General features: G+C 56.9%; 14 protein-coding genes across 14 annotated transcripts; 8 read left to right on the forward strand and 6 right to left on the reverse strand.

Moving 5' to 3' along the window:
• Window positions 1-430: 430 nt before the first annotated feature.
• SCHCODRAFT_02024598 (kinase-like protein) lies at window positions 431-1505 on the forward strand. Its single transcript, XM_050341556.1, has 4 exons — window positions 431-626; window positions 675-749; window positions 797-1012; window positions 1066-1505. The coding sequence occupies exons 1-4, from the start codon at window positions 564-566 to the stop codon at window positions 1291-1293; spliced, it is 582 nt and encodes a 193-aa protein (XP_050202907.1). The 5' UTR covers window positions 431-563; the 3' UTR covers window positions 1294-1505.
• Window positions 1147-2323, reverse strand: SCHCODRAFT_02682886 (uncharacterized protein). Its single transcript, XM_003035066.2, has 5 exons — window positions 2232-2323; window positions 1936-2176; window positions 1802-1885; window positions 1552-1748; window positions 1147-1502 (listed from the first exon to the last, which is right to left on the reverse strand). The coding sequence occupies exons 2-5, from the start codon at window positions 1938-1940 to the stop codon at window positions 1456-1458; spliced, it is 333 nt and encodes a 110-aa protein (XP_003035112.1). The 5' UTR covers window positions 1941-2176; window positions 2232-2323; the 3' UTR covers window positions 1147-1455.
• Window positions 2324-2501: 178 nt separating this feature from the next.
• Window positions 2502-3980, reverse strand: SCHCODRAFT_02606578 (uncharacterized protein). Its single transcript, XM_050344220.1, has one exon. It carries the CDS (start codon window positions 3942-3944, stop codon window positions 2730-2732), a length of 1215 nt encoding a protein of 404 aa, XP_050202908.1. The 5' UTR covers window positions 3945-3980; the 3' UTR covers window positions 2502-2729.
• Window positions 3981-4722: 742 nt separating this feature from the next.
• SCHCODRAFT_02661524 (DUF537-domain-containing protein) lies at window positions 4723-5515 on the reverse strand (the record flags this gene model as incomplete). Its single annotated transcript, XM_003035065.2, has 3 exons — window positions 4723-5153; window positions 5207-5431; window positions 5479-5515. The coding sequence occupies 3 exons, from the start codon at window positions 5513-5515 to the stop codon at window positions 4723-4725; spliced, it is 693 nt and encodes a 230-aa protein (XP_003035111.2).
• A 224-nt stretch (window positions 5516-5739) lies between these two features.
• SCHCODRAFT_02606582 (uncharacterized protein) lies at window positions 5740-8353 on the forward strand. Its single transcript, XM_003035897.2, has 7 exons — window positions 5740-5900; window positions 5954-6257; window positions 6304-6623; window positions 6677-7099; window positions 7152-7563; window positions 7618-8020; window positions 8071-8353. The coding sequence occupies exons 1-7, from the start codon at window positions 5768-5770 to the stop codon at window positions 8347-8349; spliced, it is 2274 nt and encodes a 757-aa protein (XP_003035943.1). The 5' UTR covers window positions 5740-5767; the 3' UTR covers window positions 8350-8353.
• Window positions 8354-9315: 962 nt separating this feature from the next.
• On the reverse strand, window positions 9316-10058 carry SCHCODRAFT_02485640 (uncharacterized protein; the record flags this gene model as incomplete). Its single annotated transcript, XM_003035064.2, has 2 exons — window positions 9316-9717; window positions 9771-10058. The coding sequence occupies 2 exons, from the start codon at window positions 10056-10058 to the stop codon at window positions 9316-9318; spliced, it is 690 nt and encodes a 229-aa protein (XP_003035110.1).
• Window positions 10059-10320: 262 nt separating this feature from the next.
• On the reverse strand, window positions 10321-11736 carry SCHCODRAFT_01037574 (UBC-like protein). The gene is made up of 8 exons (XM_003035063.2): window positions 11659-11736; window positions 11533-11609; window positions 11473-11484; window positions 11275-11424; window positions 11191-11212; window positions 11096-11137; window positions 10937-11039; window positions 10321-10888 (listed from the first exon to the last, which is right to left on the reverse strand). Exons 1-8 carry the CDS (start codon window positions 11684-11686, stop codon window positions 10459-10461), a joined length of 864 nt encoding a protein of 287 aa, XP_003035109.1. The 5' UTR covers window positions 11687-11736; the 3' UTR covers window positions 10321-10458.
• A 113-nt stretch (window positions 11737-11849) lies between these two features.
• On the forward strand, window positions 11850-12313 carry SCHCODRAFT_02606599 (uncharacterized protein). The gene is made up of 3 exons (XM_003035896.2): window positions 11850-11916; window positions 11972-12102; window positions 12156-12313. The coding sequence occupies exons 1-3, from the start codon at window positions 11874-11876 to the stop codon at window positions 12225-12227; spliced, it is 246 nt and encodes an 81-aa protein (XP_003035942.1). The 5' UTR covers window positions 11850-11873; the 3' UTR covers window positions 12228-12313.
• Window positions 12314-12564: 251 nt separating this feature from the next.
• SCHCODRAFT_02024849 (uncharacterized protein) lies at window positions 12565-14660 on the forward strand. The gene is made up of 4 exons (XM_050341557.1): window positions 12565-12831; window positions 12919-14314; window positions 14385-14593; window positions 14654-14660. The coding sequence occupies exons 1-3, from the start codon at window positions 12822-12824 to the stop codon at window positions 14392-14394; spliced, it is 1416 nt and encodes a 471-aa protein (XP_050202909.1). The 5' UTR covers window positions 12565-12821; the 3' UTR covers window positions 14395-14593; window positions 14654-14660.
• A 181-nt stretch (window positions 14661-14841) lies between these two features.
• Window positions 14842-15210, forward strand: SCHCODRAFT_01187078 (uncharacterized protein; the record flags this gene model as incomplete). Its single annotated transcript, XM_003035894.3, has 2 exons — window positions 14842-14896; window positions 14954-15210. The coding sequence occupies exons 1-2, from the start codon at window positions 14866-14868 to the stop codon at window positions 15208-15210; spliced, it is 288 nt and encodes a 95-aa protein (XP_003035940.1). The 5' UTR covers window positions 14842-14865.
• A 26-nt stretch (window positions 15211-15236) lies between these two features.
• SCHCODRAFT_02481887 (uncharacterized protein) lies at window positions 15237-17220 on the forward strand (the record flags this gene model as incomplete). Its single annotated transcript, XM_003035893.2, has 2 exons — window positions 15237-16863; window positions 16919-17220. The coding sequence occupies 2 exons, from the start codon at window positions 15237-15239 to the stop codon at window positions 17218-17220; spliced, it is 1929 nt and encodes a 642-aa protein (XP_003035939.1).
• A 683-nt stretch (window positions 17221-17903) lies between these two features.
• Window positions 17904-20685, forward strand: SCHCODRAFT_02561875 (DUF537-domain-containing protein). The gene is made up of 4 exons (XM_003035892.3): window positions 17904-18137; window positions 18188-18409; window positions 18460-19077; window positions 19266-20685. The coding sequence occupies exons 1-4, from the start codon at window positions 18107-18109 to the stop codon at window positions 20525-20527; spliced, it is 2133 nt and encodes a 710-aa protein (XP_003035938.1). The 5' UTR covers window positions 17904-18106; the 3' UTR covers window positions 20528-20685.
• Window positions 20686-21139: 454 nt separating this feature from the next.
• On the forward strand, window positions 21140-22450 carry SCHCODRAFT_02682897 (uncharacterized protein; the record flags this gene model as incomplete). The annotated part of the gene is made up of 4 exons (XM_003035891.3): window positions 21140-21368; window positions 21433-21933; window positions 21983-22186; window positions 22244-22450. Exons 1-4 carry the CDS (start codon window positions 21171-21173, stop codon window positions 22448-22450), a joined length of 1110 nt encoding a protein of 369 aa, XP_003035937.1. The 5' UTR covers window positions 21140-21170.
• Window positions 22451-22499: 49 nt separating this feature from the next.
• On the reverse strand, window positions 22500-24647 carry SCHCODRAFT_02606604 (uncharacterized protein). The gene is made up of 13 exons (XM_003035062.2): window positions 24253-24647; window positions 24122-24200; window positions 24047-24063; window positions 23960-24000; window positions 23786-23909; window positions 23687-23732; window positions 23595-23635; window positions 23477-23532; window positions 23338-23419; window positions 23268-23287; window positions 23063-23200; window positions 22751-22869; window positions 22500-22688 (listed from the first exon to the last, which is right to left on the reverse strand). Exons 1-13 carry the CDS (start codon window positions 24337-24339, stop codon window positions 22645-22647), a joined length of 894 nt encoding a protein of 297 aa, XP_003035108.1. The 5' UTR covers window positions 24340-24647; the 3' UTR covers window positions 22500-22644.
• Window positions 24648-24761: the final 114 nt, after the last annotated feature.

A 24761-nucleotide genomic window follows, 5' to 3' on the forward strand; every position in this document is an offset into this window, starting at 1 on the left:
AAGTAGGTGAGGAGTATTCTGTAATGCAAACTGCTTGCTTCTGCCATTGCATCAGCGCGAGTGACAACAACCTGCGTAACAGTGTCCCTGCCATCCGTATCTTCTGCTTTCGTGATCACTGGCAACTCGCAGCTCCTCCATCGCGGACTTTCTTCATGATCCTGACAGACGTGTGCAGTGTCTTTCCTCCATCTCCTTCCGAACATACTGATACGAATTCGACAGGAATTCGACGTTGCGAAATATGCCATTCTGGCTGGTGACGTGAAGGACGTGGAAGGACGATACTGCGCCCATAGCACATACGTTCAGCACAAAAGAGCGCGGGTCAGGGGGAGAAAGGTCCTCATACGGACGTGGAATATCAGTACATATGCGACTGAGGCGATCATAGAGGAGTATCGCAAGGTGCGTAGAATGTTTGTGTCTTGTGGCAACTTGTTGACCTGCAGGCAATTGCACGGGTTCTGAGGAAGTGGGAACGTGTGGTTCCCCATCCTCATATTGCTGAGTTTTGCGGGATACTAGTGGACGGGATTTCTTTGCCTGCCTTCGTGAGGCCCATGTATCCTTACAGTGCCAACCAGTATTTGGAAGCGAGACCTTGTGCTCAGATTGCACCTATAGTACGTGGTCCGCACTTTGCTACATACACCTTCTCAAAACTGCTTCAGCTTCACGATGTCGCAGATGCGTTGGAATTTATGCATGGTCAGACGCCTGTCGTAGTTCATGGGAACATCAGGGCTGTGAGCGTCGCTAAAAATGCAATAGAGATGAATGACTGACTTTTCAGGCCAACGTGTTGATCAGGGACAACGGACAAGCCGTGTTGGCTGACATCGGCATGAATGCATCCGACTTGACTCAGATGCCGCACCGTCTGCCTGCGAGCTACAGATCTATCGCCATCGGTCAGCAGTGGCTTGCGCCTGAGATCATCTTGTCTGGCATGAAGCTACGAGCCAGTACGCAGGCGGATGTCTACAGCTTTGGGATGATGTCTTGCGAGGTAAGAAACGCAACGGGCTACAAAACACCGTACTATCTAACCTGTCGATGTAGTTATATACCGGTGGTCCCCCGTACGGCTACAACAAGAACGTCTTTGACATGGCCGAGATATGCAAAAACTCTTCGGAGCGCCCGAAACGCCCCAAAGATTATAGGCTTACCGACTATATGTGGCAAATCATATGCAACTGTTGGCAGTCCGACCCTCGAGGACGGCCGCGGATTCAGGAGGTATCCTTACAGTTGGAGAACGGGATCAAACTTGGCTGGGTGGGCTGAACCAGTACCTCAGACTGGTAATGACCCGTAGCGCACAGCACGAAAGTTTATGAACAATTCTATCTCTATTTTACACGTAGTACAATTTGCACAATGCAGTTCCAGGTATATGATGGGTGGCGTCAGGACGAATGCGAAGTCTTTTGATCGCTGTTGCTCGAGCTATGGCTGCTGTGGCTGCTGTGGCTGCTGTGACGGTTGTTGCTGATCTGCAACGACGTGAATTCGCGAACCAGATGGAGAACTACGCAGACGAACCTTGAGAGCCGCCCTGACCACCGCCTTGCACGATAGGCTGCACGATTACTTGTGGTTGTGCGCCGCCGCCACCGCCCCCGTTCTCGCCACCTCCCTTGCCTCCAGAATCATCGCCTGATACTTGCTTCTCCTTCTTCTCCGTTTCCTTCTTCTTCTGCTTGGTCTCGTGCTTTTTCTGTTTGGTCTCATGGTGCGTCCTGTACAGATGGTCAGCGTTATGGACGTTAAGTGCGAAATAACGAGTACGCACTTGAAGACATCCGCGCAGCTCGTGAACACGGCCGTTATGGGTGCTATGAACGCGGGGATGCCTGCGAGTATAGAAGCGGTAATACTGTCATTCCTGTTAGCGCATCCCCCTCGTCCGCGATACGCAAAACTCACCCCATGGTACGCTAGCAAGTCGGGTGAAGGGATGGTGTGGCCGAAGGTGATTAGAGAACGCGCGCCCGTGCATTCTCTTTTCTATCCCCCAGCCTCGTTGTTTGACGTCAGTTATCCAGTCATGACGGTACGGAGTATCACAGGAAGAACATGAAGAAATGACGAAAGGTCAATTGATTCCTCTGATGCCCCACACCAAAGCCACTGTGTCCGTATGGGGAGGAAGAGGATGAGCGCTAGGCTATATGGAGAAGCCTTCAGTGCGCAGTCCAGGGGAGCCCTTGCAGAAGACTCACCAGGATCCATAGATGGTTTCTGGCTACCGCAAGTGACCGGAGACCTTGTCCGACGCTGCGAAGACGCCACCACGCCCCCGCAGATCTTGGAGTTGGTCGTCGTTAGCACTATCAGCCAACATATTTTCCCAAGCCACTCACGAATAATCAACGTCAGTTATGATGTCTCCCTCCTTATCCACTTTATGTTGTCCCCTGGAGTGAGAAAAAGAACTGGTGCTCACCACTTGGCATGTACGTTGGTGAGTCGGATGGGAAGAAGGGGAGACAGAGCAGCGATAGATATTGCATTGGCTTCGAGAGCGAGCAGTATAATACAAGTCGCAGTCAAGCGTACTGGAGACTAAATGAGAGCGTCGACACGAACGAGAGCGATACAGGTCAATATTATATGGGTACACACCACAACGCCAATAGTTACAAGTTTGATTTCGCCACCAGACGCGCATCACCTCGTCCAAGCGAGGCGATGGCGCAAGCAGCGGCAGTCTGCGATAATTAGTACGCGGGTACGAGTGCGACCCATTCCAGCCCGCTGTATCGATGCACGCCGGTGCGGATGAGACCAGCGGCTTCAGCCTGTAGGAAGAGACCGTTGAGGTTTCCCTCCCAGCCGAGGCGATAGCGGAGGTCGAAATCGACAATACTGCGGAGGGGCTCCGTGAAGCCCTTGTCGAGGTGACTGTGTAAGACCTCGATGAGGACATCGATGTCGCCGGCGGTCGCGGACGGCGGTGGCGAGGGTGTGGGATCGTCCACGTCGACGGTCGATATGTCGGAGACGAACGACTGAGGCGCAGAGATGTGTGTTTCCGCAGCGGCAGCCGTGTCTTCTTCGTCGATGTCAGTTACGGATGGCTTGTCGAAAGTCATGAATGTGTTGCTGGATGCGACCAGAGTCTCGAGGGACTCGGTGCAGGAAAAGTCAATCTCGATCTCCGGTGGGTTCGGTGAGATGAGCTCGAAGGCCCAGGACGACTGCTCGCTGAACGGCGTCGTCTTCACGGCGAGGGGCACCTCCTGGGTGTCGGCGGCCAGTGGCTCGTTCACTACGGTGGCAGGGGACTCGCAAGTCGTGCACTCTTCCGCGATAACTTCCCCTGCAGCCGTGGACTCAGCCGCATCAGAGGTGGTGATAAGCGCCTCTGTCTCCAGCGAAGCAGGCTCCTCGGTGGAAGGTGCTTGCTCGAAAACGGGCACAGAGGTCTGCGCAGGAGCGTCAGACTCCTCCGATGGCATTGGCGACACAGACGGCGACGCAATGGGACTCGCCCGATACGCCTCCCTCAGTATCACCACCGCCGTCTTCGCCTTTCTCTTCCCGCCGACGATCTTCCCCTCGACCTCCACGATGCCCAAGCTCACCGCCAGCTCGAGGTAGCGGCTGAACTTGCCAACGCCCGCCTGGACGTACGGCATGCGGCCGTGCTTGGCCGACATGAGCTCGGCGAGATCGAGCCGCTTCATGCGGTACTCGCCGCCTGGGCCGACCTCCTGGAGGACGCGGACGAGCACGTCGAAACCGGAGGGAATAGACGGTGCCTGGGAAGCAATGTCCGTCTCCGTGGACTCGTCGGCGACAACACTGTCGGGCTCAGAGAGAGGGGCAGAGACCACTTCGTCGACCTTCGGCGGGTTAACGGGGGCAGGCTCGGGTTGAGCAGGGCACGCAGGCGCCTCTACCTTCACCGAGACCGACACCGGCGCGGTCATCTCCGCCCCGCTCTCTTCCTCGAAGCCAGAATCGGAGCCGACGTAGCTGTGCGGCTTCTCAGCCAGTTCGCTCGCCTGCTCGACACTGTCCGAGACGACGGTCGTGTCGCTCGAGCGCCTGCTGTGCGTCATGACGAAGGGCGGCGGGGATGGGCGGCCCAGTCGCCGATACTTGTCGGCGAGCGCCACGTGCCCCATGAGGTAGGTCGTCTTGGGGCCGACGCGCTGGATGACGCCGTGCCGCTCGCCAACCTCGAGATAGGCCTTGAGCTTGCCGACGCCAGCGAGGAGGTAGGGCCGCCGGTTGTGCTTCGCGATGAGGACGGCGACGTCGCCGAGCTTCATGCTGTAGTCACCGGTAGGGCCGATGTCGCGCAGGGCGCGGACTAGGATATCGAAGCCGAGGGGGATCGGCACTTCGCAGAGGGTGTCGTCCTCGTCCGACGACGAGGATTCGTGGCCGGAGTCGACGAGCTCCTCCGAAGTCCGTCCGTCCGAGGTCTTCGCAGTCAGGCATTCGGGCCTGAGGGAAACCCACTTGTGGGGCTTCTTGCCGGTCTTGATAAGATGCTGGGCGCGCCCCGCGCGTAGGAGTTGCTTGAACTCGTCCCTACTGCAACTGGGGTCGATGGTCCTGATTTGACCATACACATCCGTCCTCTGCACAGGCCCGAACTTGGGCGCGAGCTTGTGGAGCGCCTGAACGAGACCCCGCAGTTTGGGCGGGATGTGCGAAAGAGAGTTGTCTGTCGGCGCTAGTGCAGAGTGAATGGTTTGACTAAGCACGAGAGCGAAACTGATGGCACTCACATGGGGGATCTGCCGTCTTCGCGACAGCCTGTGGCGCAGCAACAGGAGGCACTGGCGCCCTGGAAGTGGTAACGGTGGAAGGATTGGCACCGGTGGTGGAGGGAATGGGTGCTAAGCACTGCGCTAGCACCTCTGCGTGGGTGGGAACCGATTTCCCGAGGATGGTAGGAATCGTCGTAGCACGTTCTTCGACGTGAAGAACGTCCTTCTTCCAGTCGTAACAGTCGATTGCTTGTGAAGTGAGCCAGAGATTTGGCCGTGGGTTACTGTGTGAGATCATGACGACATTGTAGCGTCGCTGGCGCAGGACGGAGGCAGCATAGGCAAAGTCCCGATCTGCTGAAATAATGATGACTGTGGCGGGGGCGGGGTTGTCGAGGGCAAAGGCCATCAGATCGCCTGCAGGGGAAGATGGATCAGTAGAAGACAAGGAGGGTTGGGGAAGTACACGCCTTGCAGCATGCGATCCGCTACCTCCTTCCTGCCAATGTGAGGGCAGTCGGTGACAGAGACGCCGGACGACTGCAGCTCAGCGCGGAAGATGTCTGAGCCCAAAGGCTGCTTCTGGGCGTCCAGGTAGGCCTTGAAGAGCTTGAGCGAGCCATACTTCTGTGCGATGGACTCGATGCTGCGAGCGACCGTGAATCCCGTCCGGCCCAAAGCGAGGGAACAATTCTCTGTGTCGCGATGAGTATCGGGTGATCTCCTTTGTCTGGCAACGCACCGAAATCCCAAAAGATGGCAACTGGTGTGTCGTTCATAGTCGTAGAGCGAAAGCTACATAGCATGGAGGAGTAGGGAGAGTGTGGGTGCAACGTGTATCGATAGAGAGGGAACCGCTGCCAGCTGGTAACACTGTAACACTGACTGCGTGAGGCAATGCAATGACCGAATCCATTCCAGATCAGGCCTGGCCTAAGCGTGGGAACGACCACCAGGACGGAAATCACGTCCAAGCGCCTCGACGCGCCTTGACTGCCTTCTTGTCATCGACCTCGACGCCGGCGCCTGACATGAGCGTCGCAGTGCAGACTCCACCCAATGGGCTTTTGAACGGGGAGGCGAACGGCGTCAATGGGGATGCTGAGGCGCCTCATGTGGCGCGCTTTGCGAGCGGCCTCATTCTCCCTCCCCCGGAAATCAAATGTGCGTACTTGTGCACTTCATGCAGTAGAGGTACTGACTAGGACCCTCCACAGCTGTCATTGACCGTACTGCGACCTTTGTTGCACGGTCGGCAAACCCCCCTCAGTTTGAAGACAAGATTCGCGAGGGACAGCGCAATGACCCCAAATTCTCCTTCCTGAACCCTGCCGACCCCTACCACGCCTACTACCGTCACAAGCTGACCAAGGTTGCGCAAGGAGAGATTGAGGAGGTTCCCAAGACGGGCACGGCAACCCCACAGGCGAAGGATGTTGAGGTGAAGGTGGTCGACCACGGACTCGAACCACCAGCGCCTGACTTCATTATGGACATGCCCAATATCTCGGCAATTGACCTGTGCGTCTCATATTATCATCCGCTTCGTACACTAACCGGCCTCCAGCGACATCATGAAGCTCACTGCCCTCTTCACCGCGCGTCGCGGGCGCAACTTCATCCAAGCCCTTTCTGCTCGTGAGGCGCGCAATTTTCAGTTCGAATTCCTGCGACCGACGCACTCCCTCTTCGGTTACTTCAATCGGTTGGTCGACCAGTACACCAAAGTCTTGCACCCTAATAAGGACATGCTGGAACAGCTGCAGCTGGATGCAGAGCCCGGCGCGCGCTGGAGGAAACTTGAGATTGCGAAGCGGCACGCGAAGTGGGAGAAGAACAAGCGTGAGAGGGAAAAGAAGAGGCAGGATGATCAGGAAGCCGAGCGCAGTACGTGCACTATCGTCATATACAAGTTACTGGCCACTCACATCTGGACGCAGTCGCATTCGCGGAGATTGACTGGCACGACTATGCCATCGTGCAGACGATCGAGTTTACCGCTGCCGATGCGACCTCGGAACTTCCTCCTCCGATGAGCGTCCAGGAAGTCGAGAATATGACTCTGGCGCAGAAGCGTTACGCTGCCATGATCCTGGAGAACACGGCCGAAGATGTCGAAGCTCACCGCGCGCGTCAAGCTGCAGCGGAAGCCGAAGCTGCCGCGGCCGCTGCTCAAGCGCAAGCTGCGCAGAACGTTGCGCAACAGCAGCAGGACACGGTCATGCAGCCTGTCGGTGTCGCGGAAACACCAGAAGACCGCGCAAGGCGAGAGCAGCAGGAGCGCGCTCGCGAAATCGAGCACGCTCAGGCCATGCAGGCTGGCTCCGGTCCTATGAAGATCCGCACAGACTACGTTCCCAAACGTGAGTGATAGCGTTCATTTCTGTGCTTCGCCGCGTACTCATGCTCTCCTAGTCGGTGCAAAGTCGAAACAGACCATGACGACTTGCACGGTCTGTGGTCAGCAAATCCCCGTGGACGAGCTGCAGGAACACATGCGTATCGAGCTGCTCGACCCGAAGTGGAAGGAGCAGCGCGACATGAACGAAGCGCGCCGCGCGCGTGCCTCCGAGCTCCTCAGCGGTGCCAACGTTGTCTCATCGCTCAAAAACCTCGCTCGTACGCGTGTGGATATCTTCGGTGCAGAGGCGGACGAGGAGAAGCGCAAGAAGGAGGAAGAGGAGGAGCGGCAGAGACGCAAGGAGCGGGAGAAGGTTGTCTGGGATGGTCACACGGCGTCGATGGCGCGGACGGTCGATGCCTACTCGACCAATGTCAACTTCGAAGAGCAGATTGCTGCCATCCATCGGGCGAAGGGTCTCGGACCGTTAGTAATCCACCTAATGGAAACCAGCTACTGGCGCTAACTTGTATCTGACAGGCAAGAGACCAGCGCTATTGGTCCAGGATTGGCGCCTGCATCTTCCGTCCCGGCGCCGTTGACTGGCGCATCCTCCCTACCTGCGGCGCCGGGCGGCAGCGCAGCGAACCCGGCGTATTCTGCCGCCACCGTCGCATCTGGACCCCAGCCTGCATCTACCTACCCAGCGCAGCCACCTGTTATGCTGCCGCCCATGCATTATCAGGGTCAGCCGCCAGCCGGCGGATACGGTTACCCGCCTGGGCAGGGTTCGCCCGCGCCGCCAATGCAGGCCGGCCAGGTCCGCTCGGCGGACGAGATGGACGGCGGCGCAGACGCGGCGCCCCCGGCTAAGCGGCAGCGCGTCGCGAAATTGCCGGGCGGGCAACTCTATCCTGAGGCTGACTGGATTGCGATGCACCCTGTAAGTGAAGACAGCACCCGGGAGATGATCGTGCTCATTGGCGTCTTTAGTACCCGATCTCGCTCCAAGTGCAGCTGCCCAAGGACGATACGAAACCGGAGTGGAAGCTGGACGGGACGACGGTCACGCTGTCGGAGCTGCCGCTCAACCTCCTTGTGTCGACGCTGCGGGACCGCATTTTGCAGGCGACGGGGAGCGCGGCGCCCGTGTCGCGCATCCGGTTGTCGTACCAAGGCAAGATGCTGACGAACTCGACGACGATTGCGAGCCACAACTTGGAGGAGGAGGACGTGCTGGTGCTCAGTGTCAGTGCGCCGAAGAAGCGCTGAGGGATGGGGTGGAGCAGGTGTATGCTTGTACGTGTATGCGTTGTTTGAACTCTGTTGCCCTTCATACAACTGGAGCTCTTCGTGCGCCAAAGTCATTCCCCTCCCTCAAGTTAAGGACCGAAGCCCAATCTGCCGTTCTCAGCGCTTCCTGTCGCCTATGGCTCTGGGTACGAACGGACAGGTGCAAGGCACCGGGCCTACTTGAGCTGCGCTGTGGGATTGTGGGTGAATCAGCGGTGTCGGGCGGCAGTGTTGGTGAAGGAGACTGAGTAAGATCCGTCAGTCAGGCTTTGGGTCGCCTGCTGGCGGGTGCATTCAGTGTCTTGCTCGTGCCTATCGCAATCGTAAGTCGGTAAGCACCGGGTGTGTTCAGGTGTCCAGGAAGGACTGTTGCGGAGGCCCGGCAACTCATCGCAACGAGGGTCGCTGCGATAGTGCGCAAGAAGGCAGGAAGGGGGTTCGAGGACCATCTAGCGGTTTATTTCAATCCGCAGCACTTTCAAGCCCTTGTCGCCAGGCTTTCATCATGTCTCGACGTGCTTGGAGAGACGCATCGTCGACGGGCGCGCAAGAGAAGACTGAAACCCGTTCAATGAGAAAGACCATTAGTGAAAGTACAGCTAAAGTATGGTGTACAGTCTACGTAGCTAGTAGCAACTGTTCTCCCCAGAATGCCCAAGAATTCCCTGAATTCCCAACAGAGTGATGAGTGTGTACGCGCCAGGTAGTGCTATGGCGTGAAAGAAAGGATGCGCGACGTAGAAGATATGCGAGTGCAAGAGACCAGACCAAAGGGACACCGTGGTATGTGCAGAGACGTATGTGTACAGTGATGATATATGCGACGACGAGGAGGGGAAAACGAGACGGAACAGAGGAATAAGGATATGGGGGTCTACTATCCTGGGTCTTTCTCCCCGCGGATCCCAAAAGATATATATGAAGGAAGGAGGGCCGCTCCTGCGGTCAGTACTGGTGGATGGCATAGGCGATATGTCTGCCCATGAGATGAACGAGCGAAGGAGGCGGATGGCGGGGGTGCCAGGGCAGACTGTCTATCGCGCTTGCGTGCGTAGTGGGAGGCCGGTGAAGTAGTCTGGGCGGTCGTGCCAGGCAAGCGGCAGGAAGGGGGTTGTGGCGCAGCGCTGGCGGACGGGCAGTAGCGAGTCTGAGTACTGCCGCGGTGGTGAGCGCCTGATCGCGTTGCCCGGCGCTGTCCTTGGCGGACGCACCAGCGGCGGGGAGAGCATCACGCTGCGCATGCTGGGCATGCTGGGGCTTGGCCGGTGGTGCATCTGCGCCGATCTCGTGCGCTGGGTCGGTGGGCGGCGTATGAGCGCGCCTTCCTCCCGCACGCCGCCGCTGAGGCTGAGCCGGCGAGCTTTTGAGGGTGTGGGCGGCGACCCCGAGACGAGGGGCACTGTGTCCTGCAGCCACCGCTCGTCCTCTTCGGACGGACGGAGCGGCGTGGTGAGCCCTCGCCGGAAGATGCTATCCGGATTTTGCAGGAGCGGCGAGCCGAGGAGGGATGGGGGAATGGGCGCTGGGTCGGGCAGCTTGCCCAGTCGGAGGCCAGGATGTCTCGAGTGGATTGTGGCGCGTGCTGTGGAGCTCTTTCCTCGGGTATTGCGGCCCATGTCAAGAGATGAGCGGCGGGAGGAGGATGCGGAGGATGGCGATGAGCGTGTTGGGGAAACGTTATTGGGCATGGCGGAGGTCGTGAGGAAGGAGCGATCCTGGACGCGGGACGATGATTGGATCTGTCGGGCACTGCGCAGCGGCGTATCCATGCGGAGGTGCATCCCCGCTCGCGCACTCGTCTTTATGTACTCTCGGATTTGCGCACGGGGCGGAAAACCGGGCGGGATCGCGGCGCTTCAAAGGGAGGCGAGGTCGCACACAAAGAACAGTTGCGAACAAAACTGCGTTCGAAAGATGCTCGGCAGAGCCACGTTCGCGCGTGACAGGGGTCCGGCAGGGGTCTAGTTCATATTCGCACGTCCATAGACAAATCTCATAGTACAATTATACAGATCCGAATGAATAGCAGGATAGCCTCGACATGAAATGGAGGTCACTAAAAGTCTAACAGGAACCAGTCTCGGGCGCTCAGGTCAGTCGTCGGTAGACCAAGCCTACGACTATGGCCAGTAGCACGCATATGAGCGTGTCCAGCAGCAGCGGCGGTCGTCTAGTCGTTTGTGCTGGACGTCGTGTGGGCTGCGCACTGACTGACGGCGCCTGAGCAACGGGGGTCGTTTCAACAGTAGTGCGATTCAACACCGCTGCTTGTACGGCTGGACCAGAGATACCCGAGTTCGGCTGGACGTTACCGGACGGTAGCGGGACGCCCACGCTATGAATTGCCATGGGGGCGTCTGGAGGAGGGGCAGGAGATGCTGTCGCGGTCGATTCAGCAGCAACGGTCGTCTTAGGCTCGTCGTGATGATGGCTCGTGTTTCCCTCGCTCGACGTTGGCGGGTCCGGCAGCAGGTCTAGATTCCTCTGCTGACATTGTGGGCAGATCCATTCTCGAGAGCTAGATAGCGTGAGATATGTGCCTACGGCAAGAAGGGGATTAACTTACGCCTTGGCCAGTCGCCTTCGCTCGGCCGGGGGGTATTCGACGGCCCCAAGTCCAACAGCGTTGGTCCCTTTCAAAGGGAAGAAGCCTTGTAGCCCGACAATCGCTACGCGCACATTCAATTAGACGCCCCGATAAAGATCGGAGGGTACTGCTACTCACCGGTACGGACACCCCAAGCGGGCTGCCAGAGCTCCTCATGATCTGGGGTGCGATATGGTGAGAAGCAGGGTAGGGCAACCAGGAAGTACGCTCACAGTTGGTAAAGCTAATGCATATCTGAGACAAAGGGTCAGTGGCGTGTCCTTGGCCAATCCATCGCGACATGCAAAGAGGCGTACCTTGGTGTTGAGTTCAAAACGGCCATTCGGCGTCAACATTATAATGGAGGGGGGACGGAAGGGGTATTCGGGAGGCAGTGTGATCCTGAAGTGGTAGAGTCCACCCTCAAATTCAGTGTCGGCAGGGCCGCGGATGGTGCAGTGCCATTCCTGGAAGTGTATGAGGGGTTGGGCACACAATTACAGCGCAGGACCTACAAAGATATCGTCCTACAGAGTCATGAGAGATACAGTGAGTGAGGGAGAGATGACACGCACCTCCAATGGGGCTGCGCGGTAGTCCGTGCATGGATCATTGGCGAGTTCGCGCGCTTCCTGCATAATGCGCTTTATCGCTGCATTCGCTGTCAACATAGATCGATGAAGGCTTATACACAAACATGCCTGAATTGTTCTTGTTAAGCCCTGCCATTATGAAGAGAAGACAAGAGGAATGAGCGGTATAGAACGGCGATGACGGTGGTATACAAGCTGCAGACGTGGTCACTGTCCTCGGATTCCCCGCGGGCGCATGTGACGTTGTCACACACGTGGCGGGCAATTTCCGCATCTCAACTCCGTCGCGCTTGCTCGCCGCCGTCGTCTGCTCATCTGCCAACATGACCATTCACATAAAGAACATCAAGGTCAGGCCGAAGAAGAGTGAGTATAGTCGGACTATGTAGCACAGCTGTAGGAGACTCACATGTCCGTGCAGAAATTCAGCGGACCCCATGCATTTACCAGTTGAACTCAATGTTGGGCTGCTGGGCGGCGCACGGCGACCTCATGTCTACGAATGAGTGTGCGAGCCATGCAACTATGCTGTTTGAGTGCATGCGGACAATGGTGCGTTGTAAGACCTCTGAAGAAGTACCCGAGCACTGACGGAAGCATGACAGCCTCCAGCAAAGCCGCAACACAAGCCTACGATCAACTATCACCTTTCTCGTCTGGGAAATCGTATACAGTGATTACCATGCACTCTTCCCGTACACTACTAGCCTTTTCCGGCAGGCATATAATTGCAGGCAATATAGCGCGCCATGTCCACACCTCAGGGAGAAAAGACCGATCGGGTGACTAGAATATACGTCGGCCAGTATCCTCAAGCGCGTCCCCTTCTCAAGTACGGGCCTTGTTCGCGCGCAAGACGCGAACAATGGGCATCTCGGAAGGTAGGAATTTGCTATGCGCACGCGGCTCGCCGGTTTCAGGCATGCATCGATCGGTTGTGACTGAGACCGGCCACCTTTGCGCTCGCCACCATGGGCGCGGTCGGCATATTCTGGGACTATGGTGCGTTCCCGGAGTTGTTCGACGTGTCGTCCCTTGTCGTTGACGCGCTTTCTATAGAGAACTGTCAATATACCGCTGGCCGCAGCGGCTTCGACATCGCCAGAAATATAGAAGAGCAAGCCCGAGGCCACGGGTTGCTCCGGACATTCAACGCGTACCTCGACGTCCAGCAGTGCGCCACTCCTGCTACTTTGCGGTCCGAACTGCAGTCTAGCGGTGTTACGTTGGTGGACTGTCCGCATAATGGACAGAAGAACGTGGTGGATCTTATGCTTCTCAGTGCGTTATGTGCTTTCGCCCCTTTGCCACATGCGCTGACGATAATCCTTATAAACTTTGACTCTCTCGTATCCTTGGTCCTCGTAGCCGACATGCTCGTCTTCGCGCTCAGGGAACCTGCGCCCTCGACGGTCGTGCTCGTCTCGGGTGATCGGGACTTCGCCTATACTGCGTCGATTTTGCGGCAGAGGGGTATCAATGTGGTTCTCGTCTGCCATGCGCGGCCAGGTCCACACAGAAGTTTGGCTGCCCAGGTCTCGGAATGCGTGGATTGGAACCAGACAATTCTGAAGATGGACGAAGAGGACAAGGCTATCTTGCCCACAAAAAAGAAGCCGGCGACGGTGCCATCGAAGTTCGTTACGCAAATAATCCCAGCCACAGAGTGTCTGGCAACTGGAAAAGCGGCTACGCCGGAGGAAGCCCCTGAAGCGGATGCACTCCAAGAATCCCCGTCGATATCCACGTCGTCTTCGCCGCTTACGGAAGAGCGCTCAGATATCGGTGGTGGTGGCCCTGAGGCGGACGTCAGCTCGGTTCATCCATCGCCAGTGCCGACTCGTGGGCGTCCGCCCGCTCCCTATCCTTTGACAAGCTCTGTTGCGACTCAGTCGAGCCCAACGGCTAAGGTCGCCCTCTTCCAGCCTCTGATCGGGGTCCTTCAAGCTCATCTTCGCACCAATGATCCGTACCCTCGTCGCTCTCTCGTAGGCAGCGAACTCATCGCCGGTCACCCGAGGGTCTATGCTCAAGCCAATGTTGCGGGGTTCAAAGAGTATTCCGCTGCCGCGGAGGCTGCTGGCGTCGTTGTCTTGGGAGGATTACATGCCGCTGCATGGATTGCGCTCACTGTGGAGTACGGTGGCATCACCGACGGGAAAGAGAGGAACACTGCTCCCGACAAGAGGCCGACTAGACGAATGCCCAATCATCGTCCCCCTTCTCCATTGGGCTATCCACCTTCCCGGTCAGGATATCCATCGGCTTATTCACCTCCCTCGCCGAACTATCGTCCCATGTCCCCGTATAGGCCAATTTCGCCATTTAACTATCGTTCTCCTTCTCCATACCGCAGTCGTGCTTACGCGACGTCATACTATCCGCGTACTAGGAGCCCATCCCCTTCACTGTCCGCATCTCCCCAAAGGGACCGTACATATCGGTCCTATGTTCGTGCATATCAGCCAGCTGCCGCCACGGAACCCTGGAAACAAGCCCGCGAACGATACAGGGCCTCACACTCCGCGCCAACGATCACTCCTCCCTTTCGAACCCTGGTGAATGTCCTAGATGACCTCCGCAAGTCGGGGTCGGATCGACCGCTGCGCTCATGCGTGGGGCTGCGACTCGGACGGGAGGTGTACAAGAGCGCGGGTGTGAGCACCTTTGCAGAGTATGTGAATTTGGCGGTCAGCGCGGGGCTGGTCAGGACGGGAGGGAAGGATGGCGGGGCGTGGATTACGTTGGATTGGGCCGTTCAGGTGTGAGGCCAGTCTATTGTTGGCCATGTATATTTTTTGTATATGCTTCGCTCAACCGAATGTAATCTTCAGGTCTTCATGACTTTGCTGCGAGCTGGCGCAATATGGGACGTTGTTTGGCCGCACGGTCGGCCTTCTCCCATCGTCTTGAGCAGCCAGACTCAAATGAAGAACGTGCGGTGTCAAGCTCACATTAGCTAGGTACCCGTTTGTCCTGTCGTGCGCTGATGGATACGTTTCCTGGTAGAAGAGACCATGGCCTGCCTTGCTATTCATACAGAGTAAGTCTCGGGCGCCTTTCGTTTCCCGGATCCGTCAAGCGTCAAGTGATGTCTATTTAGGCCTTTGCACCGAACCACGGCCATCGGGACCTTGTTCATGAAGTCGTTGATCCGGCTTTCGAAGCAGGTCAGAAGGACAGAGAAGCCTCGACGATAGCAAGTTTCACCACTCTACACGCGCAAGCCTCGCGTAGCTCGTCCCGCTTCCACTGCGCGTGTTGAGCGCCTGGATTCCTCCTGCAGCTTGACCGCGACCGTCGTTACGCACAGCCATGGCAAGCGTTGGCATCTTCTGGGACTACGGTGGGCGCGCTGTCCGCGTCTACAGGGTTCAGTTCATTACTGATTCAGGTTCTGTAGAAAATTGCCAGTATACGGCTGGTCGGTCAGGCTTCGAGATCTCTCGCAATATCGAGCGAGTCGCGCTTGAATATGGCGTAGTGACCACGTTCAACGCCTACCTGGACATGCAACACCACAACTTGCCACCCGCCTTCCGTTCCGAATTGCAGTCGAGTGGCGTGACGCTGGTGGATTGCCCACATAATGGGCTGAAGGACGTCGTGGACCACATGCTGCAAGGCGCGTTCCCAGTCCTCTGGCCGTTGGTAGAGTAGAGCCTGACAAAGACACAGGCGATGCAATGGCCTATGCTATCGACCATCCCTCTCCTGCCACCATCATCCTCATTACTGGGGACCGAGATTTCGCCTACGCTGTCTCCTTATTACGACGAAGGCGGTACAACGTGGTGCTCATCTGCCACGCGTACCCTGGGCCGCATAGAAGTCTGCTATGGCAAGTAGGTCAGCGCGTCGACTGGAATACCGAGATCCTTGGACTGAAGACGGGAGCCGTCGCGGTCCGCCGATGGCGCGCCTCATCAATCTCGTCCCAGTCGTCTTCCCTCGTCGGTTCAGCACGTTCTGAGCCAACAACACCGTCGAGCCCTCGACACTCATTCACCTCTCGAAAGAGCGCGAGTCCAGCGACAACCATCGTTTCATTGGCCTCGTCCGAGGAGGCCTCGTGCACGTCCCCTCCGACCAGCCCAGAGATCGACACGATGGAGCTTGCGAAATTAGACGAAAGGGCTCTCCAACCAACTTCCAAGGACATTTGCGCCGTGCTTTCGAACGTGCGGCCCTTGAAAGCCCTCCGCGACGCGTTCCAACCGATGCCTTTGGTGTATCCGTCTCCTCGCATACTACCAACCCGAACCACGTCGGCGATGGCAGCTGTGGGACCATGCAGTCTAAGTACCGATGCGTTGTCGTGCCAGGCCGTTGTACGGAGGTCGGGAAGCCTGGGCATGACGACGTCCAGGATTGATCCTTCTTGCTTCAAACCTCTGGTCCGCACCCTACGCGCGATGCAGGATATGGGCGTAGCGCGCCCCCTGCGTACTCATCTAGGCCTCGTCATGCCCCTTGGCGACAAGGAAGTGTACGCGAAGGCTGGGGTCCGGCACTTCAAGCAGTATATCTGCAAAGCAGAGGCTGCTGACCTCGTCGACGTGGGCGGCGCGGGGCCGGACGCGTGGGTCGCACTCAAGGAGACTAGCCGCGTGCATTACCGCGCTCCGAAGAGTACGCAGGAGAGCTCCGTATTGCCCAGTGATACGGAGTCCTTCTCTGACCGATTGCCTTCGCCCCTTCCGGCCAACGTGCATGTTCCAGAGCTTCCTCCATCCGCCTTCAGGCCCCTCGTACGCCTCCTACGCGCTCTCAAGCAGACGGGCGATCCTCGCCCACGTCGCTCGCTCGTCAGCATGAACCTCGTGCTGCAGGACCCGGATGTGTTCAGAAAGGCGGGCGTGGCTTGGTTCGAGGAATACTCTGCTGCAGCAGAGGCCGCTGGCGTTGTGGAGATGGGCGGACAAGCGGACGCGTGGATTGCACTAGCCGAGCCCGAACATGCTTCGGTGTCGCCCGTAGACGGACATCGGGGGCCTGCAGCTACAACGCCTTTAGTTGCGGCGGCGCTGTGCAGCGAATCACAGAGTGCACAGCATGCAGCATCCGGTATGGCTTCAACTCAGTTTTCACCTCTGTTGAAAGTCCTTCGAGGGCGTTCTTCCATGGGACTTGCAAATCTTTCGGAGAACAATCTCGTTCGCTCTGTGTTGGATGAAGATCCGTGGGCGCTTCGCAAAGCTGGAGTATTTTGCGCCTCGGAGTATATGAAGCTTGCGAAAGAGGCTGGCATAGTCGAAGTGACCGGTTCAGGCAAAGTCTACTTAGCAGCTGCATATGGCGTGGATGATATTGGTGAGTATCTCCCGATTTGTTCATGTAATGCCAAAGTTTTTGACGCTGCTTCCAGAATCAGGCAAACGGCCAACAGATCCTACATCTACGCTACCGCTTCAATCTACAGATATTGCGCCATACGGGCACGTATTTGCTCCTCTGATAGATGCCCTACTGCATTACAAAAACGCTGGATATCCCCGCCCAACGCGCTCGGAAGTCAACGTCAGGATGCTCGCTATCGATCCACAGCTCTACCGCAGAGTCAGGATGGCGCGCTTCAAGGATTACTCACTGGCAGCTTACGATGCGGGTATCGTCAAGCTTGGAGGGGCTGACGGCGACACCTGGATTGCCCTGGCAAATGCTTACTAGTCCCTGTTTACGAATGCTCTGATGGATGGACCTCATATGTACCTCTTTTTGTAACTTAAGGACTCTGAGTCTGTCTTCTCACTCACAACATGATTGCTCAAGCAGGGGCCCCGCCGAGGTACGAGGCAGGGAAAGCGGGAGCAATGTGTGTTCGCGATGGATGGGCTGGAGTGCCGTACAAACAAGTACAAATCACGGAACGCAACGCAACAAAAAAGCGCTCCGCGCCTTTCGACGCGCGCAGCGCGTTCAAACTTCGAGATAATGTTCTGAAATTCTGCATGGGAGGTCATTAGGGTATGCTGAGATGGCTAGCGAATTTTCACGAAAATCCATAGACCCAAAATTCTCTGTCTGGCGCCAGCGCGCCCGCCAGGGCGTTCGGGCCGCGAGCCCGCGCGCCGTAGGCGCGCGGTAAGCCCCTGCGTGAGCCACCGTGGGTTTCCCACTTAACTATTTTAGTTGACATTGTACCAGGACCGCAATGACACGCACGCAGCTGAATTGAAGTTATCGAACATGCATTCACGTGGCTATCACCTTTCTCTCACGTGGATAGAGGCTGCCGAGTTCGGCACATCATGGATCGCCTTGACCCTCTCACTGAGTCTCAGTGCTCACCAAGGCTGACTGGTCTGATCTACGCCCATGTCAGAATGTGTCCCGTCTCTCCCTGTACAAGATCACAACAACTGCTTCAAAACTCCCTAATCCTAGTACGCCGTCGTCTCGTTCGGTTCCGAGTCAGAGTGCTCCGCCGATTGAGAGGCCCGTTTCATTTGATCAGGAGTAAAGCCGCCCCCGAAATGTAGCGCAGCGTAACTTGCCAGTGACCGTCAGGTGTGGCTAGTTGCAGCCTACTCGCTCCTTTGTTCTACCTCCCATCATGTCTTTCGTGGGGATCTTTTGGGACTACGGTGAGCGTCTCATCCATCGTCTGGAGCCGAAAACTTAGGCGGGCGTGCAGAGAACTGTCAGTTCATGTCGGGTTGCTCCGGCTTCGATGTGGCGAAGAACATCGAGCGAGTCGCTCTTGCGCACGGTCCAATAGCCAGTTTTAACGCCTACCTTGATCTGCAACAATGTGCCGTCCCAGCGAGCATGCGATCAGAGCTGCAGTCAACCGGGGTCGCCCTCGTTGACTGTCCCCACAATGGGCAAAAGGACGTAGTGGACCAGATGTTACAGAGTGCGTTTGATTGCCTCATCATGTTCATTTGCACGACTGACCCATTGCAGCGGATATGTTGGTCTTCGCTTTGGATCACCCTGCGCCGGCCACCATTGTTCTCATCTCCGGAGATCGAGACTTCGCTTACGTGGCATCCATACTTCGAAGGCGAATGTACAACGTTGTCCTGATCTGTCATTCGACGCCGGGTCCACACAAGAGCCTGCTCCAGCAAGTGTCTACCCATATCGATTGGAATACGCAAGTCCTTGGGCTACCAGGCTCATCCTTGGACCATCTCCGGCGACCTTCAGCGCAAGCCCCTCCGCCATCACGACCCCCACTTCCGCCTGCTTCGTCCAACAGGACACTAACGTCGTCCAGTACTCCAATATTCGGTGCAGCCAACCCGCAGAAATTGACAAAAGACGAGCTGCCTCCATCCGCCACGGAGCCGCCTTTTGCCAGCGAGGACGTCGTGACACCAGTTCACACGCAGCGCATGTCGAGTCCTGGCCAACCCGGCTCGTCACCAACGCCAAACGATGCGCGACCTTTGCAAGACTCAGAAAAAGCGGTCGACGCGGCGAAGCTTTCGTCGCCACCATCCGCCAAACCCACAGTTTCCTCACCACATTCCTCGGCGGACGTATCTGTCAAATTTTCACCCCTCATCGCTGCATTGCGTAGCCTTCATGAGAGGGGCGACCATCGGCCAGTCCGCTCGACCGTGGGGATCGCTCTTCGGGCCAAAGAAACTAAAGCTTTTGAATTAGCTGGAGTTTCGAGTTTCAAAGAATATGCTGCTGCCGCTGTCGCGGAGGGCGTCGTCGCAATCGGGGCTCGCAGACGTCGGCATGGATTTCCCTAGCAGATGACAGCAACGCATCTACCAGCGTGGCGTCGTCGGATAGTGATGCCACGAGCGCCTCGTCGGGCGAAAAATGTCTAGCGTCGCCTTCAGCAGCAGGGAACGACTCCTCTGTAGCCGATGAACGCGCATCTGCTGCGCAATCATCCTCCGTATCGACAATTTTTTCGACGTCGTCGGTCAGCACCCTATCGGACGCGCCGACCAGACAGCTTGTTCCGGCAATAGCTCCGTCGAACTCTCCAGCGCCTGAAAACGTATTTTCATGCCTCGTCGACGTCTTACGATCCCTTCACCTCCACGGTCAGACACGCCCTCGTCGTGCTCTCGTCAATGTCAACCTCATGGCCATTGACCGCCACTTCTACACGAAGGCGGGCTACGAGCGATTCGGTGATTATGTTGGGGCTGCAGTTGCAGCAGGCATAGTCACTGTTGGCGGCGCTGACACGGGAGAGAACGCGTGGGTTGCGCTGTCGAGCGACTACCTAAATGAAAGCGCTGCAGAGGTACACCCTTCACCCATGCGCACTGGAACTTGGGATGGACAAGATACACCCTTGGCAAAGAACTCAGCGACGCCTGCGGCAACGCTCCTGCAGCCCTCGCCCGAATCGCTTGGTGCGAGTTCAAGATCACCGTCCGATCTCTCATCTCCTACAATTTCTACCCCAATCAACACTCCGAGCTCCCCTCCATCCTCCGAGACAGTCAAGCAGTTTGACATTCTCATCAGCGTTATGCTTCTCCTGCTCGAGGCCGGAAATGTGCGACCACGCCCGCACGAGGTCTCTCTCCGTTTGCTTCGTGCAAATAGCCAGCTATACAAGCAATCGGGAGTGAAGGACATCCAAGCGTACTGCGCGCTTGCAGCAGCCGCTGGAGTACTCGAGCTTGGCGGCGAAGACACGAATGCGTGGGTGTCTCTAGCGCCGCGGTATGCCGCACTACTTCGTGCGCTCCCCGATGTGCTGGATCCCGATGTTCCGCTTCACTTCGGGCCGCTGGTCCAACTGCTTCGTGCACAGATACGTGCTGGGTATCTGCGGTCTAATTGCAGCGTTATCGGCGGGATACTTCGTAACCGCGATCCTGCTGTGTTCAAAAAGGCGGGCGTCTCGGACTATGCTGCTTACTTGCTACAAGCGAGCGAAGCTGGATTGGTTACTCTAGGTGGCGGGTCAAAGGAGGGCGAATCTACCGGGCAGCCCTCGGTGACCCTTGCAGATGCCTGGCGCGAGCAAACGTCAGTCTGCTACGCCTAGAAATAAACATATTGTATCTTGCTTTTGACTATGCAACTCAAAATCATACCTACATATATGTGCTCATTCGCCTTATGTTACTATACTGTAACATATGCTCTGCCATATCCTACGCTTGTACGCAGAATAGTAAATGATCAACAGAGAAACCTGCTCGGAACATTCCGAACACGGTTGCGTGACTTGCGTCACGCGCCAGAACGTTACACAACCTTGCTCACGACCCTCGATTCTCAAAGCAACCACAGCTGGAAATTCCGGCTCTTGCTTCACTTCTAAAACATGAACCACCGTTGCCTTTGCAGATGGTCCGGAAAAGGGTATGACTCAGACCATATGCATCTTTGTGCCAGGACCCTTGGTCATTGTGTTCGGACCAGCTGTGGCCTTCATCGAATGTCGCAGCACGAGAGGGTCCAGCAATACGGCGATCCACCTTGACTCTTCTCCTCATCTCACCCTCTCCTGTAGACATCAGTTATCGCACAATGGGCGGTATAGAGAAACGGCAGCCTCCTCGCAGTCGAACCCCGAGGCGCACCGATTCGGCTCGATGGACTGAAGACACAGCGAAAAAGACACAAACTACTGGTGGGAGAGAACAAACACAAGCGTTCGTTGCGCACACCCAACCCGTCCGTCAATGCCCGTCCGAGGCTTCAATAAGACGGTCGCGCAGGAAATTGAGGCAAATCCACCTTGCCGGTCTGCCACCCAAGCCGCAAGTGGTTCAGCCACCTCCGATGTCATGCGAACCGAGCCCGAAAAGGTCTTCCCCGGCGTCGCCGAGGCCACGGACTCATCCTTCGCCATTCCCACCTCCTCGTCATGCCTTGCCGGGGTGCGAGGGCTTCTTCGCCTTCGCTGCCTTTCTCTTGCGCGCCAATTTCAGACTTGTCGCTCAGGATGGTCTTCCTCCATCTGCTACTGCTGCCTCTGAGGACCAAGCGCCCGACTCGATTGACCGCTATCTCGCGCCAGCGCTCACATGGTCGCGTCTTTGGCTTGCGTTCGATGGCCACGTTCTGTACGACTCCACCGCCTCGCTCTGCAAGCTACTCACTCACGCCGACCTCACCTACAGCTTTTGCAAGCAGCTCGGGGACTTTTGGTACGCGTTCTATACGCGTTATGAGGCGTGTACGGTGAGGGCGCAGCATCAAGCAGACGCGGAAGGCCCTGAGTCTGGCGGAGGCAACTGGATTGCCTCAGCCGAGTGGGTGGCAATGCGTGCGGGATTCCTTGACCTGGAGTACAGCAGCGCGTTGTCGGTCACCGAGCTTCAGTCCCGCGTGTGCTGGAACTACCTCGAAGTCAACGTTCGACGAGTGCTCGCAAAGCTTCCCTCTGGCGATTCTGGCCCACACAAGCTGCTTTTTCTAGCTGCATTGAGCAATGACTGTGCAGTGCGTTATACCTCCTGGAGGATATTCAATGGTACTCATGGCCCTATAGCTGACTCCCTACATGCACGTCTTAACTCAGACGCAACCCAACTGCGACCTGCCGTGCGGTATGACCGGGCTGCTTCCCCTCGCAGTTCAGCGTTTTGCCGCGATGAAATCATGCCTGCAGTCATCGCCATCCCAAATGCGAGTGCCCATGTACGAGCTCATTCGCGACCCCATCACCATCGGTGGCACACTCGCCCAGTTTCTGGTACGTTTGACACAATGCCCATGCACAATCGCCTATGCATTTACACGCGTCTCGCAGCTCCCGACGCCAAACCCCATGACCTCTACCATGCTCTTCACGACTCTAGACGCCAGCGCGCGAGAGAAGATGATCGCCGAGCACGTCGTGTGCATCGTCGACCATGTCCGCAAGACGCTCGGGCTGGGCCTCGCGGAATGCGTGCAGGCGTTGAACGCCTATATCTACGCGGCGCCTTTGGCTGCGAGCGTGTTTGAGCATCTTTGAGCTGTCTGATCTTCAATTGAGCTCGCGCACAGAAATGACCGGTCACGGATCCCGCTCACGATGTGCGACTGGCGCCATACGATTTGGATACTGTAATACTGACAAGGCTAGACGCGTTTGTATCGGATGATATACCCACATAAATAGATAAAGATACCACTGTAGCCCCGTTATCGAGAACCAACTCTCATCGTTCACCACGTTATGTCGTCGTTCGAGAAGATGTCGTTCTGGGCGCCTGAAGCAGGTATTCCCCGTCAGCGCTAATCTCCATCAGCGTTAGGTAAGGCAGAGACTCACCCGGGTGGAAGCCAGATCTCTCGTTGTAGCCCGGAGAGAGGCCAGAGTTCGCCGGCACGCCGACGTTGTCGATGCCGTCCTGGCCCCAGACGATCATTTGCTTCGGGCCCTCGATGCATCTGCGGGGATGTAAGTGATGGGAAACGAGGTGACGTCGGCGGTCAGAGCGGGATCGACGGTCAAGACTGGCATCGGCGATGCCCTATGGGCGCGCCGATCTCGGAGAAGACAACAGGATGCGACGGGAGCGCCGCCCGCAGAGGAAGGCGAAGGTTGCCCGCTCAAGGAGAGATTTGCTGGACACACACTCACGCAGGTACGTTCGGCTCGTACGGTGCTGCGTCCTGGCCGCAGTAGACAGGCGCCTGGGGCTTGCCGAGCTGCTTGTTGGCCGATGCATTCGTAACGCGGCACTTGAAGCCGTCCATGTAGTCGTTGGGGGTGCCGCAGCTGAGTGAGAGGTTAGCAGGGATCATGGAAGGCGATGGAATATCAGGAGGAGAGTAGGATAGCTTACCCGTTGGGCGTCCAGAGCCACTGAAAGAAATTGTCAGTGATGTGGGTGGAAACGAGAGCGGACAACGTACAGCGCAGATGCAGACGTCGTTCGGGCAACGTGGCAGGTTGGCCGGGATCTCGTACTGTACTTCGCGGTACAGCCAGGGCGTGCTGTGGGACCGATGTAAGCAAGGCAGTTCACAAGTCCAAAAAAAAAAGGTGGATTACTTCGGGAGCACAGAGAACACGACAAGGTTGTCGAATGTGACGTCGTGCGGGTCGTTCTGGAGGAAGTAATCATGTATGAGCTTGTAGAATGGGTCCTGAAGGTATGACTTGAGCTTACGACGTAGGAGATGGCCAGAGCGGTACCGGCCGCCATCGACTCTGAAGTTCATTAGCTATGCACGAACGCCGATCATACACCGGGCAGCTCACTATTCTGAGTATGGATGTTCGGGTTCGTAAGGCAGTTCGGATCATTCTGCCAGGTGATAATCAGTTAACATAGTCTGCCACTGACAGAATGACGCTCACCCAGTTGTCATCGTACTCGCCCGTGTAGCCATCGATGTACTTTGTGGCGTACTGTCCGTTGAAGCTAAAAGTGGTACAGCCTCGGTTCGTGGCGAGCTCGATATTGATGGTGCCGCCGGCAGGCCTGAAGAAGGTGTAAGTGGCGCGTGTCGAGATTACGGTTTGGTCGCTTACAGGTCAGCGATCTCGCCCTCAGGCGGCGGGTCGTTGAGGCACTGGGCATCATGAGTATGTTGTTGTCACCAGCACCAGCATGCGTACGTTCTGGACCTGGTTGACTAGGAAGGAGTCGCCAGATCAGTTGCTATTTGCACTCGCTAGGCTGGGTTCACTTACACATGAAGTTCTCCAGGTTTTGCCCGTAGATGGGCTTGACTTCGTTGTTCGAGTTCTGATCGTCGTAGGAAGCACCACCCTGGCGGTGATGTGGTTGAGGTTTAGACGATAAGTTTTTCAGTTGTACTTACATTCCTGCAGTACATGCCCTTCACGAACGCGCCCACGTGAGCGCGGGCAAAGGCTGCAAGCCCAGCGACAACGATCAAAGAGCGCATAGCGGAGAAAGAGGTGAAGGAGAGGAAGGTATGTGATGCTGCGTTACGAGTTTGTTGAGGGAGATGAAGGCCCTATCTTATATACGAGGAGCGCTCCCAGGTACGCACTTGACAACCGAGTAAATCGAGCGCGCTCTCCACACGCGTTTCGATAGAGAACAGTCCAGCTAGCTTGCATCTTCCCTTGTCAGACCATGGACGGTGAGCCCTATCATTCTTCCGCATTCAATTTCGTGCGGCGGAGGCGGCAAGGAGGTAGTCGAAGTGAGGTGCTAGCGCGGCCAGAAGTACGGGCGGGATGGGAAATCAAGCGCAAGCGCAAATCATACAGCGAGACACCGGAGATCATTGCCTGAGTTATGGTGTGGAGGCTTCGGTCTTGCTATAGACTGAGAATCGTCGGAGAGGGAGGTGGGTTGGGC

The sequence above is a fragment of the Schizophyllum commune genome, assembly GCF_000143185.2.
Source record: "Schizophyllum commune H4-8 unplaced genomic scaffold SCHCOscaffold_1, whole genome shotgun sequence".
In the NCBI taxonomy this organism is placed as follows: domain Eukaryota; kingdom Fungi; phylum Basidiomycota; class Agaricomycetes; order Agaricales; family Schizophyllaceae; genus Schizophyllum; species Schizophyllum commune.

What these genes read in the sequence shown, in the direction of transcription:
- SCHCODRAFT_02024598 (XM_050341556.1), top strand. Translation starts at nt 564, where the DNA reads ATGTATCCTTACAGTGCCAACCAGTATTTGGAAGCGAGACCTTGTGCT. An exon ending in GTGCTCAGATTGCACCTATA is followed by an intron (nt 627 to 674) that starts GTACGTGGTCCG and finishes AAACTGCTTCAG; the next exon opens with CTTCACGATGTCGCAGATGC. An exon ending in TTCATGGGAACATCAGGGCT is followed by an intron (nt 750 to 796) that starts GTGAGCGTCGCT and finishes CTGACTTTTCAG; the next exon opens with GCCAACGTGTTGATCAGGGA.
- SCHCODRAFT_02606599 (XM_003035896.2), top strand. Translation starts at nt 11,874, where the DNA reads ATGACCATTCACATAAAGAACATCAAGGTCAGGCCGAAGAAGA. An exon ending in CAAGGTCAGGCCGAAGAAGA is followed by an intron (nt 11,917 to 11,971) that starts GTGAGTATAGTC and finishes ATGTCCGTGCAG; the next exon opens with AAATTCAGCGGACCCCATGC. An exon ending in TTGAGTGCATGCGGACAATG is followed by an intron (nt 12,103 to 12,155) that starts GTGCGTTGTAAG and finishes GAAGCATGACAG; the next exon opens with CCTCCAGCAAAGCCGCAACA.
- SCHCODRAFT_02606582 (XM_003035897.2), top strand. Translation starts at nt 5,768, where the DNA reads ATGAGCGTCGCAGTGCAGACTCCACCCAATGGGCTTTTGAACGGGGAG. An exon ending in CACAGACTACGTTCCCAAAC is followed by an intron (nt 7,100 to 7,151) that starts GTGAGTGATAGC and finishes ATGCTCTCCTAG; the next exon opens with TCGGTGCAAAGTCGAAACAG. An exon ending in ACTGGATTGCGATGCACCCT is followed by an intron (nt 8,021 to 8,070) that starts GTAAGTGAAGAC and finishes TGGCGTCTTTAG; the next exon opens with TACCCGATCTCGCTCCAAGT.
- SCHCODRAFT_02606604 (XM_003035062.2), bottom strand. Translation starts at nt 24,339, where the DNA reads ATGCGCTCTTTGATCGTTGTCGCTGGGCTTGCAGCCTTTGCCCGCGCT. An exon ending in GTGTTCTCTGTGCTCCCGAA is followed by an intron (nt 23,420 to 23,476) that starts GTAATCCACCTT and finishes TCGGTCCCACAG; the next exon opens with CACGCCCTGGCTGTACCGCG. An exon ending in GAGATCTGGCTTCCACCCGG is followed by an intron (nt 22,689 to 22,750) that starts GTGAGTCTCTGC and finishes TACCTGCTTCAG; the next exon opens with GCGCCCAGAACGACATCTTC.
- SCHCODRAFT_02682886 (XM_003035066.2), bottom strand. An exon ending in AGCTGCGCGGATGTCTTCAA is followed by an intron (nt 1,749 to 1,801) that starts GTGCGTACTCGT and finishes CCATCTGTACAG; the next exon opens with GACGCACCATGAGACCAAAC. An exon ending in TGGTCAGGGCGGCTCTCAAG is followed by an intron (nt 1,503 to 1,551) that starts GTTCGTCTGCGT and finishes ACGTCGTTGCAG; the next exon opens with ATCAGCAACAACCGTCACAG.
- SCHCODRAFT_02606578 (XM_050344220.1), bottom strand. Translation starts at nt 3,944, where the DNA reads ATGACCGCGCCGGTGTCGGTCTCGGTGAAGGTAGAGGCGCCTGCGTGC.
- SCHCODRAFT_02561875 (XM_003035892.3), top strand. Translation starts at nt 18,107, where the DNA reads ATGTCTTTCGTGGGGATCTTTTGGGACTACG. An exon ending in AGTGGACCAGATGTTACAGA is followed by an intron (nt 18,410 to 18,459) that starts GTGCGTTTGATT and finishes GACCCATTGCAG; the next exon opens with CGGATATGTTGGTCTTCGCT. An exon ending in ACCCCTCATCGCTGCATTGC is followed by an intron (nt 19,078 to 19,265) that starts GTAGCCTTCATG and finishes TTTCCCTAGCAG; the next exon opens with ATGACAGCAACGCATCTACC.
- SCHCODRAFT_01037574 (XM_003035063.2), bottom strand. Translation starts at nt 11,686, where the DNA reads ATGGCAGGGCTTAACAAGAACAATTCAG. An exon ending in GCTTAACAAGAACAATTCAG is followed by an intron (nt 11,610 to 11,658) that starts GCATGTTTGTGT and finishes CAGCGAATGCAG; the next exon opens with CGATAAAGCGCATTATGCAG. An exon ending in CGAAGGCGACTGGCCAAGGC is followed by an intron (nt 10,889 to 10,936) that starts GTAAGTTAATCC and finishes CACGCTATCTAG; the next exon opens with CTCTCGAGAATGGATCTGCC.